General features: G+C 37.6%; 1 protein-coding gene across 1 annotated transcript in view; it reads left to right on the forward strand.

Annotated features, from left to right (window-relative positions):
* Positions 1 to 14,769, forward strand: part of LOC136853488 (sortilin-related receptor-like) — a 159,341-nt gene that overhangs the window by 84,816 nt on the left and 59,756 nt on the right. The window contains exons 11-13 of the mRNA XM_067129110.1: positions 3,023 to 3,136; positions 4,434 to 4,547; positions 7,863 to 7,976. Of these exons, the coding sequence (XP_066985211.1) occupies positions 3,023 to 3,136; positions 4,434 to 4,547; positions 7,863 to 7,976 (342 nt within the window). The remainder of the gene's footprint in view (positions 1 to 3,022; positions 3,137 to 4,433; positions 4,548 to 7,862; positions 7,977 to 14,769) is intronic.

Raw genomic sequence — 14,769 nt, forward strand, 5'->3', positions numbered from 1 at the left:
TTGTCTCACTTTAAATATATTCATGTAACCAGTGATGTCAAGATTATTTTACGTCTTTTTTACATTTTTTAAGTTTTTTAAGTTTTTTAAGTTTACGTTCTTGTGTTTTTTATATCTTTGTATTCTGATTTGATTTTTTTAAATTTCACTATTCTGCTATATTTTACGTTTACTGAGGATGTCAATGTAGTAAATCTATATATTTTGTCGAAATATTCTAAGAGTTATTACGAGTAATATGGTGTTCAAATATTTGCAGCCTTGAAAATGCAACCGAGATGGTTTGTGAAACGTCGGCACAATAAATCATGAAAATGCTCTGTGCTTTCCCTCGTTACCCGTCGATGTGGTTTTGAGCAGTGGCTCCTGTTGTGATTATATATATATATATATATATATATATATATATATATATATATATGACATTTTTATCACACGTGATTTATATCACGATCATGAAGCTACAAATATCGCAATATCAAATCCACGCTACCTCGGGAATATCCCGATGGGGAATTATCACCGAAGGGAATTTATAAGTGATAAATGGACGGGCACTGCCGAGTCTCGATCCCACGAGACACAGACGCCAAGCATCCAGCGAATCCAGTCGACGCTAACCACTGAGCTATCAAGAGAGGTATAAGTTAACGCCGAATCTGGTGTACTATATTTACCCGTCGAGGCGGAAATTGTACCAGCCTTGGCTGTTAGTACAATTTCCCGCTCTCGACAGGTAAATATAGTACACCAGACTTTCGGCGTTAACTTATACCTCTCTTGATAGCTCAGTAACCACTGAGCTATCAAGAGAGTATAAGTTAACGGCGAGTCTGGTGTACTATATTTACCGTCGAGGCGGGAAATTGTACTTAGCCGAGGTCCTTGATAGCTCAGTGGTTAGCGTCGACTGGATTCGCTGGATGCGCGTCCTGTGTGTCGTGGATCGAGACTCGCAGTGCCCCGCTCATTTATCACTTATAAATTCCTTCGGTGATAATTCCCATCGGGTATATTCCCGAGGTAGCGTGGATTTGATATTGCGATATTTGTAGCTTCATGATCGTATATAAATCACGGTGTGATAAAAATGTCATAAAAAGAGCTGCGTGTTCCAAACGTACCAATGAACTATCATGGTCGAGGTGGGTTAAAGCCGAGGCTAAGTACAATTTCCCGCTCTCGACGGGTAAATATAGTACACCAGACTCGGCGTTAACTTATACCTCTCTTGATAGCTCAGTGGTTAGCGTCGACTGTATTAAGCTGGATGCTGGCGTCTGTGTGTCGTGGGATCGAGACTCGGCAGTGCCCGTCCATTTATCACTTATAAATTCCCCTTCGGTGATAATTCCCCATCGGATATTCCCGAGGTAGCGTGGATTTGATATTAAGCGATATTTGTAGCTTCATGATCGTATATATATATATATATATATATATATATATATATATATATATATATATATATATATATATATATATATATATACTTATATATGTACATATATATATATATATATATATATATATATATATATATATATATATATATATATATATATATATATATATATATATATACACATATATATACATGTATATATACATATACTGTACATATATGCATATACATACACATACTCATACATATGTATATTTGCTGATAATGTTACCTAGTCGGCTGTACAAGTTTTCATCTTATTCCACAGATATATATATATATATATATATATATATATATATATATATATATATATATATATATATATATATATATATATATATATATATATATATATATATTACAGTCAACATCGCGATCAGTCATTACGCTTAATGACTGAAATTTCAGTCATCACGCGTAATGCACTTAGGGACATTTGATTCCCAGGAGCTAGTACTAAACACTGCAAACACATTTGACCCCCCAGGGACTAGTACTAAACCCGGCGAAACAGATAGGAGTTGGAAGGAAAGCCTGGAGACTACCAAGAATGTCAATTTTCTATCAGGATAAAGGGTCTGGAAACTATAGACTACCTTAAACAATGCACCAGTTTAGACAGGTTCTGCTTTTCAACTCTTGCCGCCTTCCCAGAGGCATAAATGTACAGTTAAGATCAGAAAAAAATCATACTATCAGTCAGTCACCTTGGATATCAAAAGAGGCTAAAACACCCCAGTTTGTATTCTTCATAAAACTGTTAAGACGCCAGTTAATAGAAACCCATTCCTCAAATGTGTAAATGAAATAGACTTCAGGAATATATTTTACTTAAGTAACCAAACTAGATCCAGCTGATGGAAACTGTAACTTGAAAGGTTCAACATCCACTATTGAAACTACTTCATCTATAAGATAACCTCATATTGGAACAGACTACCAGCTGAGGTGTGAATATTACCATTACCAGTCTGTCCAAGAATAGGAAAGTTCTATTACTTTGATTTTTTAAAGCCATCTTCTGGGATGGACGAGTAAGTCTTTTGAGGCACCTCTATCCATGTAACTATATGAAACACACACACTTGCATACGTACATATGCCATGATGTTTGCTAGGCTTTTGATGCCTGATATATTTTATTCTAGTTGTAATTAATATGTAAATTTCTGTAATGAATGTCCCTCTGCCTTCTGTACTTACCCTTGCCATAATTGAAGAAATTAATTATGCCAAGTCCTTCAAAAGGTAGGTATTCCATATGCTCCTTGAGAGATTGATGAATAGTCGGTGAGATTACATGATTCAGACAGTATCTGCTAGAGGAATTTGTTAATAGTCACCTATGTGTATTTAAATGTCTTGGTTTCAAGAGGAATTATTTTCCAAATCTATATCTGGTTCTTAATTGCTTTCCAGTGAAGGCTCGTATTGTAGGTCTTAACACAAATATTTTGTCTGCTGTTACCCAATAGATGACTTGAACCTCTTGTGTTGATAAAGATGGTTAGAAATTCAGTAATAATGTTTTTTGTTGAATAAATTAGTGTTTTAATTTTATGTTGGTCTTTGAAGCCTGCGGCACAGATCAGTGGATGTGTAGAGATGGGTCTTGTATACCAAGAGAGTATCGTTGTGATATACGACAAGACTGTTCAGACTCTTCTGATGAAGAAGGATGTTCAAACTGTGAGTAGTTATGTTGTGTACAGTAGATATTAAAATAAAGTTACTGATAAGAAAGAAATACGGGGTATAAAGCAGTCCTCATTGTCCACACTGCCCATCCATGAATGAATAGATCACTAAGTACACACTTTTACCTGATATGTGTGCAATTATAATAATAAAAGATGAATTTCTAGGAATACCGTAATGTGCTTGCAAAAGCTAGAGATAGCCACACATCAACTTAATTTCTGTTGGCAAAGTCACTTTTTGTCGTGTTTTCCATCCTGTAGCAAAATTGAAATGGAAGTTGGCTTTGCTTACGGTGTTTTTCCATTATGTAGTAAAATTTAATTTGATATTCTGTTAGCTATATTTAAGTTTCTCTTGCAAATCCGTTTGAGATATTCATTTAGGTTATTCAGGATCATAAATTGCATAACTAGATATCTCCCTCCTTAAAACCAATTTGTCCCGAATTCTTGTGTTTTTCTATATATTTTTAAAATATTAAGATGATTATGCGTATTTTGTTGTATTTATATATGCTGTTCCAGCTACTGCCCTGATTTTTCTTTGTATTCCTTTACATTGAGTCAGTCGTCTTCATCCCTGTATCCAAATGAGCAAGATGAAATCTTGAAGAGCTTTTAGTTTTCCTTCCTGAGGCACTCAGTATAGGAGGGGGAGATTATCTTTATTTCAGTAAAATGCCTAAATTTAATTAAGTCCTTGCATTATTATCTTTGGTACTTGGGCATTACTTTTAATACTGTTAATACATACAAAGTTGAGTATCAGCTTCATGCTGATGTAAGATTCAGAAAATATCGCGTACTGTATCATGCATGCCAGTAATAGTGCTTGAAACCATTTTTACCACCCAGCCTTTGTGAATTGTTTATACCATTTGATAGTCAACAAAATGATGCCCCACAGAGGGTGACTAAAAAATATTTATCACACTGTTGGAAGGTGCTGAAGTTGCACTAGGTATATTGACATCAGATAATTTTCATTTGTTTTTAAGTTCTTAAATCCTTTTAGCAGAAGCACTGATAACACTTTCAGTAAAGTAGAATCATTTCTGTTTTCATGGATGGGTTAAATTTAAAAGTAAATGTCAGGAATGAAATGAATGTGTTTTTATGGTATAGGTAATACTTTGATTTTTGAAGAAAATATATTTGATATATATATATATATATATATATATATATATATATATATATATATATATATATATATATATATATATATAGATTATAATAAAGGGTGGTAGTGAAAAATTGTAATTTCTAGTATTTGCTTTCCAAAGCTTGCAGTCATAGTCAGTTGATGTGCCGAGATGGGTCATGCGTTCCCAAGAAATTCCGTTGTGATGGACGATATGATTGCCCTGACTTTTCGGATGAAGAGGGGTGCTCAAGAGGTGAGAGACTCTGTCATAACATAGGTCTACTTCACATTTCCAGGATAATAATGATTTCTGAAGTTGATGCGTAATAAACATGTGTTGTGAGAGTAACTGAGAAGCATCACAAAATTAGCAGTGTTTTATTGTTATTTTTCATCTTAAAAGGAATTAGTTGTCATCAAACAAAGTTTTGAGGAGAATTGGTCTGGGTATTAAACATTATCTTCAGATCTAGTCTGAATACTTTTTTGATGTTGTAGATACCATAGAAAGTATACTGCTGTAATTTATATTTACTACCTTTTTCTAGTGCAAGGACTGAAGAAAAGAAAAGAGGAGGAAGTGGTAGACCTGTACTTGAAAGATGAAGGTTATAACTGTCAGAAAAAATAGAAATGTGAAAGGAATTCCAAAGCTTGTCAGTAGAGTAAAAATAACATTCCCTGAATGATCCAATTCAAGTCTTGCATTGTGGTCTGAAGGTTGTTACAAGGCCACCTGATAGGAAAAGAAAATGAAATCTCCTGCTTAGCTCAATGGAACAGTTGCATAAGCTATACTTATAAACTACAGATGATTTTGCGGTGGAAAGAAAAAATATTATTACTATTACTCTATTATTATTATTATTATATTATCATCCCAGATGCAACCCTAGCTTGAAGAGCAGAAGCTAAAGGCCTAGGGGCCACAGTAGGGAAAGCAGCCCAGTATGGGAAAAGTACATGAGAATAAACTGTGAGAAAAATAACAGAGAAAAAAAATGGGAAGAAATTACAGTTAGAACAAAAAAAAAAGCTTTGATATGACTCATGTGAGCCTACTCGGCAACAAGCAAGTTTGAAATCCTGAAGTTTCAACAATTTATCTGCATGGACAGGAAGATTATTCTGTGATTTGGCAATACTGAACAAGACATAAAAATGTGTGTGATCTTCAACCTCACAAAAGAGAAGGTAAAACTATTCGAATTATCTGTATGTCTAGCACTACCTGGTGGATGGTAGTTTGGGAAGATATGAATTCCAAGTACATATGATCACAATTATGAAAAATTTTACAATTGGCACAATAAGTTCATTTGTGAAAGTACCAGACATTAATGTTGAAATCTGTGATAGGAAATTAACAAAAGTCAGTACAGTATGTTTTCAAAATGTGGCAGAATTAAAAAAAAAATATCTGAGGACACATATCCAAAATTCTTGAAAGACTTTCTCAGTATATCAGTTGTTTGTGCAATTGAAGAAGATATAAACTGATGTGTTTCTCAGATGTGAATTTGCGGTTGAGAATGATGCATAGATTTCTGATTGAGTTGCACATAATGAACATTATCAAAGACAGATCTGGTTGTTTGGTGGTGGTGGCTGGGATTAATGTCTTAAACTCACTAGCAATTATGCTATGAGTTTTGTTAGGATTTAACTTCATCCCCCATAATTATAGCTAATTGTAGCTACATATCTGTTAACAGAACCTCCAACCTAAAGCTGTAATAACTGAGAAAAAAATTGATCACACCTAAACAAAGTTCCTTATGTTACAGGTCAAATTATGCAATGAAAACTGTGTAATTGCTCTAGGACAGCTTTGAGATTACTGTTGTTAGAAGAGAGTTTGTTATATTTTTTCCAAAAATTATTAAGTAGTTGTGTTGGGATGAGACTGAATATGGTATTGGCTTTTTCTTTGTACAGTAATCTCAATGAATGTGTGGGTTTCCCAGGTTGCAAAAGGGGACCTTTATTACAAATCTTAGCTAGTTTGATGAGGCTGCCAAAGGTGCCCTAGAGTTCCTGATGCAATGATATGTGACTGTGAGTACAGCACTGGTCATATACCAATATGACCGTGATATAAAATCCCCAACCTGTTCCTCCCCTTAATAGATAATGCCCAGTCATTCCAAGTTCACAGAGAACTGAGTTGAGAGCCGAGAGTTTTTGTTTCTTGCCTTTTGACATCACGTGTCAGTCTATTTAAGGCCTACTACCAACATACAATGACAGTGAAGAAGATGGTGACCTTTTCCTCAGTGATACCCCTTATAGGATGGTAAAGGAGTTTAAGGAGAAGTTCAGTGTCAAGGATGTGATCAATTGCATCATAAATGCCTGGGATGAGCAACAGCCTTCAGTAATTAACGCCATGTCGAAGGAGATGTAGCCTTAAAGCTTGTATGATATTAGGAGCTTTGCATCAGGTGGAGGATCTGTTAAGACAGGATCGGTGTACTTCACGAAATTAGTTTCCAAGTATGTGTATGAAGAGGATGTTACAAAGCTCCTGGAGAGTACAGTAAGCTGATGATCAACACAAAGTTGATGACACTTCAGTAGGAGTATGAAGCAGAGGTCTTGGTGGAAGAGGGTGGAGAAATTCTAAATATTAATAGGGAATCCTATGATGGTTGGAGGAGGCCATTTATTATATTTTAGAGGTTGATCCTAATACTTACAGAACAGTAGTGTCACTGCAGTAGCTTGCTTCCATGGGGTTTTAAAGAGCTGTAAGTTGTTGAAGAGAAGAAGGAATGCCAGGAAGACATATTTCTTCCGTCTTCAAACCTATTCCTTCTGCCCATTCATTTTTACTACCCAGAGGAGCTGCATCTTTCAATTCTCCACCCAGTTTGTCTCCCACAAATCCTGATAATATATCTCTCCCATATTGCCATCAGCATTGGAAACTTGCAATGGTGGCAGTGAATAATCTAATAAAATTCTAAAGGGACGAGGCACTTGTGGATGAAAACAGGTGGGTATGATACATCACAGATTTTTAATGTAATAAGATTTTTCTTGACACAATTTGTTGCATATTCTTGGTTTGTTTGATGTTCAGTGTGTGTGTGAGAGAAATAGATTAGTTCTTACTAAAATACAAACCCCTGTATTATACAGGAGTAATTCCTGACACCGTCTGGAATTGGCTGTTAAAGCTTGTTAATAGCAGGAACGTGTAGTTAGCAAAATAGTTGATGCCGATGCAGCAGGACAAAGAATAGTAGGAGGGGCCAGGAAATCATAGAGGAATTAGATAACTGAAGACCAAATATAGGTGGGTATTTAAGCAGATGCTGCATAAGAGGAGAGTAAAGAGAACTTATTACATATATAAAACACCATGAAGGGAATAACTTGACGTAAAGAATTAATGGTGCAGGTGTAATGGAGGCTTTGAATTTAATTTCTTAATGGCCTAAGGTTTAAGGGTTGTACACTCATGTGCAAATAGTCTTTGTATTTTGCATTATGAAATAGCTTTTCTTGACTAACAGCTGTAGTGCACTCTGATTGATATTAATTTTTTATTGTGTTCTTGCAGTTTGTAATACCAACGAATGGAAATGTTGGGATGAAACGTGTATACCTCGAGGAAAACGCTGTGATGGTCACCCTGACTGCCGAGATGAGAGTGATGAAGATGGATGTCAAATAAGTAAGGAATAGCATTTTCTCTATTTTTAAAATTCACGTATTACACTGAATTATTCGTTTATGTTAATGGGCATTACAACATGTTAAAGTATGCCTATAGGGTACACATGTACACTCAGCAACTCAATAAAAGGGACTGTTGTATGATATCTCTGATGTACAGGTATGTTATTGAAACTGTGTCTGCTATCTAGCATTTATTATATCAGTCGTACCTGTGTCTGGTAACAGTGTCAATAAACAGTTAACCAAGTAATTCAGCGTGTTGGCAGCGTTTTGGTCGATTTTGTGCACATATCAACGTTGCACGAGCTTTGCATGCCTCACAAGAGATTGTGAACTTCTCAGGGACATTTTGGCACAGGTATTTGGGAATATAAAGTTGAATCAAACTTATTATCTTTTGATATATCATTGTTCCTCCACTCTGCAAGCGGCTGTAATGTGATGCCAACTTGGAGCAATATTGCCAATACTTGAAAGAACCCAAATATTTCCAGACCAGTAAAATCTGCAGTTAAAGTTCCAAGAATTTATGCCAAAGTGCAAGTGAATTTAAAGTGCTAGGCTAAGAGTTTTCAATCAAAACCACACCTAATACACATTCACAAAGTAAAGATGGCTACTTACCAAATTCCTGCACCCCAACCCATGACCCTCAAGGGAGATGTTGCTGAAAACTGGAAAGAATTCGAGAACTCCTGGGTTTACTACCTCATAGCTACTAACCTAAGAGCTGAAATGAAAATTGCTGAAGGGGAGGAAGATAGCAAAGGGAAGGAAATCGTTGCTGCAACATTATGTACAATTATGGGAGCTGAATGCAAGAAAGTTATGAATTCCCTTCCAAGACCTTGGAAGGCGAGAAGAAACCATCAAGGATAGTCGAAGAATTACGCCTACACTTCGTACCCCAACGTAATGTGCTTTACGAAAGGTTTGTCTTTAACTCTGCTAATCAGAAAAGTAGTGAAAGTATTGATGAGTATGTACTACATTTACGTCAGCTGGCTGATTCGTGTAAGTTCGGCGACCTCAGGACTTCTCTTATTAGAGACGGGTAATTCTAAGCCGGCTGTCCGCGGTGAGCTAGACTGTGGCAATTGGCATTTTTCTATGTTATTTTACTAGTTTTGTCGGCCGTTGTAACTAAACTGTGATTGACCTTTGAAGACTACACGACTTGAATTACCTAACTCAGGGTAGGTCTAAGCCGGCATTTTGCGGCAAGCCTGCCCCCCCACCTCCATAGCTAATACGGCAAAATTGTAACCAGTAAACACCTCTAGGTACATTATGTTGGTATTTTTAGGGAGTTTACTGGTTACAATTTTGCCGTATTAGCTATGGAGGGTGGGGGGCTTGCCGAATGCCGGCTTAGACCTACCCTGGTTAGGCAATTCAAGTCGCGTGAGTCTTCAAAGGTCAATGACAGCTTAGTTACAGCCGGCCGACAAAATATTACTTTAAATTCTTGTAAAGCAAGTAAAATAACATAGAAAAACGTCAATTGCCATAGTCTAGCTCACCTCGGACAGCCAGCTTAGAATTACTGAGACAGGATAGTCATAGGTACTTCAGACGAAGTAGGAAGAGAAAGACTATATACTTCGTGAACGACCGGTTCCAGATTTAGAAAAAGTGCAAAATTTTCGAGCTGCTGAAATATCTCGAACACACAAACAGGTGATCGTGGGAAAATCTGAAGCTAATGCAGTTGACTATACAGCAAAGCATAAGGGTACTACTAGACTACAATCAACAGGGAAGAAAACACTCAGCAAGAAAAGCAGAAGTGATAAGACACAGGAATCTGTGAAACAGAAGCAACCTGGGAGAAGTAGACCAACATCAACCAGTCCATGAAAGTGCCAGTAGTGCGGCAGAGATGATGAGCACTACAAGAGGGATTGTCCCGCCAAAGATGCGAGATGCCGAATGTGTAGTAAAATTGGACATTATGCAACAGTATGCCGAGCAAGAAGATCGGTGCATGAAGTCAGCGACGAGGATTATGATGAATCTACAGATGGATGCTACATGTTAGGAGAGGTCAAGACAGACGAGGAAAACTTCTGGTCAGCAGATGTTCGAGTGAACAATGAAAAGATGACGTTTAAACTCAACAGTGGATCAAAAGCTACATCGATGAGAAGACGCCATGTCTTCGAGGACTCAGTTTTCGCCCTCGATGTGTAAATGTGTTGGACCAGGTGGTGTAAAATTATCTCACTTATTCAGAGGTAAGATTCCAAATGCAGAACTTAAAATAGGAAATAATACCCTTGTTGAGGACGTATTCACCATGTCAGAACAGCCCCATAATCTTCTCTCCAAGAAGGCAGTAGAGAATTTAGGACTGTACCCAAAGTTTACAACCTTGGAAGTGCGCCTAACTTTCGAGAGGATTTTCCAAAACTTTTCAAAGGCCTAGGGATGATGAAAACAAAGTACAAGATAGCTTTGCGTGATGATGCAACACCCTTTTGCCTTTATACGTCCAGAAGGGTCCCTCATCTGCTACTCCCAAAAGTAAAGGAGAAACTACAAACGATGGTCCAGCAGAATGTCATAACACCCGTAACCAAGCCAACTGAGTGGTGCTCAGGAATGGTTAATGCAGTGAAGCGTAATTGGGACGTGAGAATTTGTGTGGATCTTATGCTGTGAACAAAGTGGTTAAAAGGGAAATACACCCGATGGCCAGCATCGATGAAAACCCCACCAAGCTATGAGGAAGCAAAGTGTTTACAAAATTGGATGCTAATTCTGGATTCTGGCAGATACCCCTCGATGAAGAATCAAGACTCTTGACGACATTCGTAACCCCATTTGGACGGTACTGTTTCAACCGTCTTCCTTTCGGGATTAGCTCAGCACCTGAAATTTGCCAGAGGACAATGTCAATTATTCTAGAGGGACTGGAAGGAGTTGTCTGTCACATGGATAACATTCTCATCCACGGCCCTTCACAGGATAGCCACGACAAGTGTGTCGGAAAGGTTCTACAGCAATTGCAGGATGCGGGAGTTACGTTAAACGACAAGTGTGAATTCTCTAAGGAGTAGATTAAATCCCTAGGACACATTATCTCCAGAAATGGAATACAGGCAGACCCAGGGAAAACGAAGGCTATCAAAGAATTTCCAAGACTGACTAATTTTGCCGAATTGCAATGGTTTAACGGCATGGTAAACCAACTAGCCAAGTTCCTACCAGACCTCGCCAGCATCAGTGAGCCACTGAGGCAACACATAAAGAAGAGCCAATACTGGTTCTGGGACCAGCCTCAAGAAGCAGATTTCCAGGCAGTAAAAAACAAGCTCATGTCTACAGATGTACTAGCACACCACAATCCTAACAAAGGAAGCACAATTGCCGCTGACGCCTGCCGCGACGGATTAGGAGCTGTTCTTCTACAACTTGACATTCTGGTAATGACAACCAGTTGCCTACGCTTCAAGAGCAGTAAGTGAGACCAAGCAGAGATACGCAGTTATTGAAAGAAGCTTTAGCAGCCACATGGGCCTGTGAGAAGTTTAAGAATAATGTATTAGGTACAACCTTCAGTCTAGAGATGGACCACAGACAGTTCCGTTATTCTCCGGTACTGACCTATCAAAGCTTCCACCTAGAATACTCCGTTTTCATGTCTGACTTGCAAGATATTCGCCTGAAGTAACCTATGTCCAAGGAGTATGTCAAAATACAGCCAATGCTTTATCCCGCGCTCCGACGAGTCTCCCGACAACGGAAGATCTTCGGTTGATTGAAGAAGTAGAAGAATATCAAGAAGTAAATCTGAAGTGTATCCCAGCTGCGGAATGACGACTAGAAGAAATTAGGGTAGCTCAAGAGGCCGATGCTATTTGCAAACAAGTAATCACGTATTGCCATGATGGATGGCCTGCAGTTATGCCTTCTCAGCCACTCTTGAAACCATACTGGGAGAAGAAACAGGATCTTACAGTAAATCAAGGCCTTTTGATGTTCAACACCTGTATAGTTATTCCAGGATCTCTTCAGTTGGAAGTACTGAATGCACTACATGAAGGTCATCTAGGTATCACCAAATGTCAAGGACGTGCAAGTTACTCAGTTTGGTGGCCCCTCATTACGAAACAAATCGAAGCGATGGTTAACAAGTGCCATACATGCGCCAAGTTGAGACCAGAGCCAAGGGAACCTCTTATGGCTATGTCCTTTCCAACTACACAACCATGGAGCTGGATTGGTACCAATTTGTTTGAACTTGAAGGAAAGTCATATGTCATAGCAGTAGACTACACCAGCAGATGGTTCGAATTCAAAGAATTGAAAACCACGTCTTCAGGAGCAGTTATCAGAGCTTTCTCCGAGATATTTTTGACTCATGGAATTCCTGATACAGTCATTTCCGACAATGGCCCTCAGTATGCCAGTTACGAATTCCAAGAATTCGCTAAGGATTGGGGATTTGCTCACGTGACACCATTGCCTCTTCATACAAGCAAATGGGGAAGCAGAGAGAGCCATACAGACTGCCAAAAATATTCTTAAGAAGAATGCAAATCCTTATCTTGGCCTACTTGCCTATCGCTTAGCACCTCTCAGAAATGGCCTTATGCCCAGCAAACTCCTGATGAGTAGAAGGATAAATACAAAACTACCTGTTCACCCAGACGTTCTACAACCAAGGGATATCGATAAAGAAGAACTGCGGAGAAAAGAGGAGAGATACAGGGAGCAATATTCAGCCAACTACAACAGTCATCACCGAATACAAAACCTCCCCACTCTACAAGAAGGTGATAGTGTATATATGTGACCAAGAGAAATACGGGGAAATCAAAGAAAGACTAGCAAGCCCTAGGTCATGTAAATTAGTTACAGACACTGGATCGACAATAAGGAGCAATACAGTAGGTGTTCTCTGATATACACTGGGGAAAACTCAGACTCTCAAATAGAGCAACCAAGAAATGACAGTCAGCAAACCAGCAGCACTACACCTAATTCAAATGAACAAAATGCCAGCGCACTAAGTGACAACAGTCACAGTGAAGTTAGGAAATCTTCTAGACTACCGAAACCAAACAAGAAGCCCAATATGCTGTACTATTGATTATTATTGTATTTGGTTATTTTTGCACAGTACTGTATTCACTGTTCAGTGTTTAGTTACTTATGCAGAAACTATTGTTTGAAATGTTATGTAAGATTGCTTGAGAGGGGGTGTTGTATGATATCTCTAATGTACAGCCATGTTATTGAAATTATGTCTGCTATCTAGCATTTATTATATCAGTTGTACCTGTGTCTGGTAACGGTGTCAATAAACAGTCCTAGCAGCAACGATGTTTCTTTAACCACATAATTCAGCAGGGATGGAGAGTCATCATGTTTGTTGTTTGCTAGGTTTCCTATAGCTTTAAACCATAAAAATACTACAGAATTTCTATAATCGATACTTGATTGCAGTAACAACATCTACATTATTCAAGTTGTTTATATAGTGACAGATCACAGCAGAATATCAATCATTCTTTGGTAAAACCTATCATGAAATCTTACTTAGAAGCAATGTCATGACATCAAAATGAAATAAAATTGATGCGCAACAGTCTTATATAACAGAAAATGTTATAAAATTTGGGCAATATCCAAAGAAAACTGTGGAACAATATATGAATGAATGCAATATTTTGATCAGAGAGAGAGAGAGCAAAGCCTACATTTTGGAAGCATATGCCTATTTATAGGACTGCTTAATTCATTATATTTTCTTTGAGAGATCCAGTGATAATATATTTGAAAAGTATGCTTTAGAAGTGGAGAGAGAGAGAGTTGGTTGTGAACTTGTGATCGGAAAAGGGGTGGAGTGTGACGAGTTGCAAATTTGAAGTGACCTTGGTACTGTATTCAAAATAATTCCCTTAGGGAATTCATACCTTAGTCTTGATTTGATTTGACTGTTGCTGTAACATTCCAAGATTGTAAAAAGAAATTAGAAAATTTCAGCCATAGGCTGTGATCACTCTTTCTTTCTCGATATAGCCTCTGCATTTGAAAGATGTTCATCAACAAAGCATTCATGAAAAAAGCTGTGAAAAATAAAAATATTCATTGCCACAAATAACTTGATCTACTGCACAGGCAATAAAAAGACTAATGTGTTGGGAGATCTAGTTTTGTGGCAAGTAATGCAGTCGTAATAGCCATGTAGGTAACTGAACTACATGTAATGGGAGCAAAGTTAGTTCTTCAAGTTGACTGGCTACTTCAACCTTGAGAATGATTTTCTTTTTATGACAGTAGCATTTTTATGACATTAGCATTGTAAACAGCTAGCATTCGATCCATGACAACGTCAAAGTGTGACATCAGTTCAAGTAACATCCAGTGACGTGTTTTCTCGCCCAAAGTTCGGGGGCTCCTCTCATCATAGTGAACACACTTTTGGATTTAATTAGGTGTGGTCAATTTACCTTTAGTCATCACAACATTTACTGCCATTGATGCCAGCTATCTTTGCACACTTTGAAATACAAATATAAATTTGTAGAAACTAGATCATTTATGATTACCACTAATGGTGAAGCAATAATAGTCCTGATCATAAAGAAATAAGAGTAAATAGTGTAGTTGTGATACGGAGTAGCACAACCAGCAATCCTCAATCTATCTTCCAGTTATATCTCTGAACAAAGCTGTCTGAGAAACTCCAATTACTTTGCACATATAAAGTGTTTTTAATTATCTAAACAGTTTTGTTTTGCAGATTTAACTTATATGATATAATTTTCTTTGTGTAG

The sequence above is a fragment of the Macrobrachium rosenbergii genome, chromosome 3 (assembly GCF_040412425.1).
Source record: "Macrobrachium rosenbergii isolate ZJJX-2024 chromosome 3, ASM4041242v1, whole genome shotgun sequence".
NCBI classification, from domain to species: Eukaryota; Metazoa; Arthropoda; class Malacostraca; order Decapoda; family Palaemonidae; genus Macrobrachium; species Macrobrachium rosenbergii.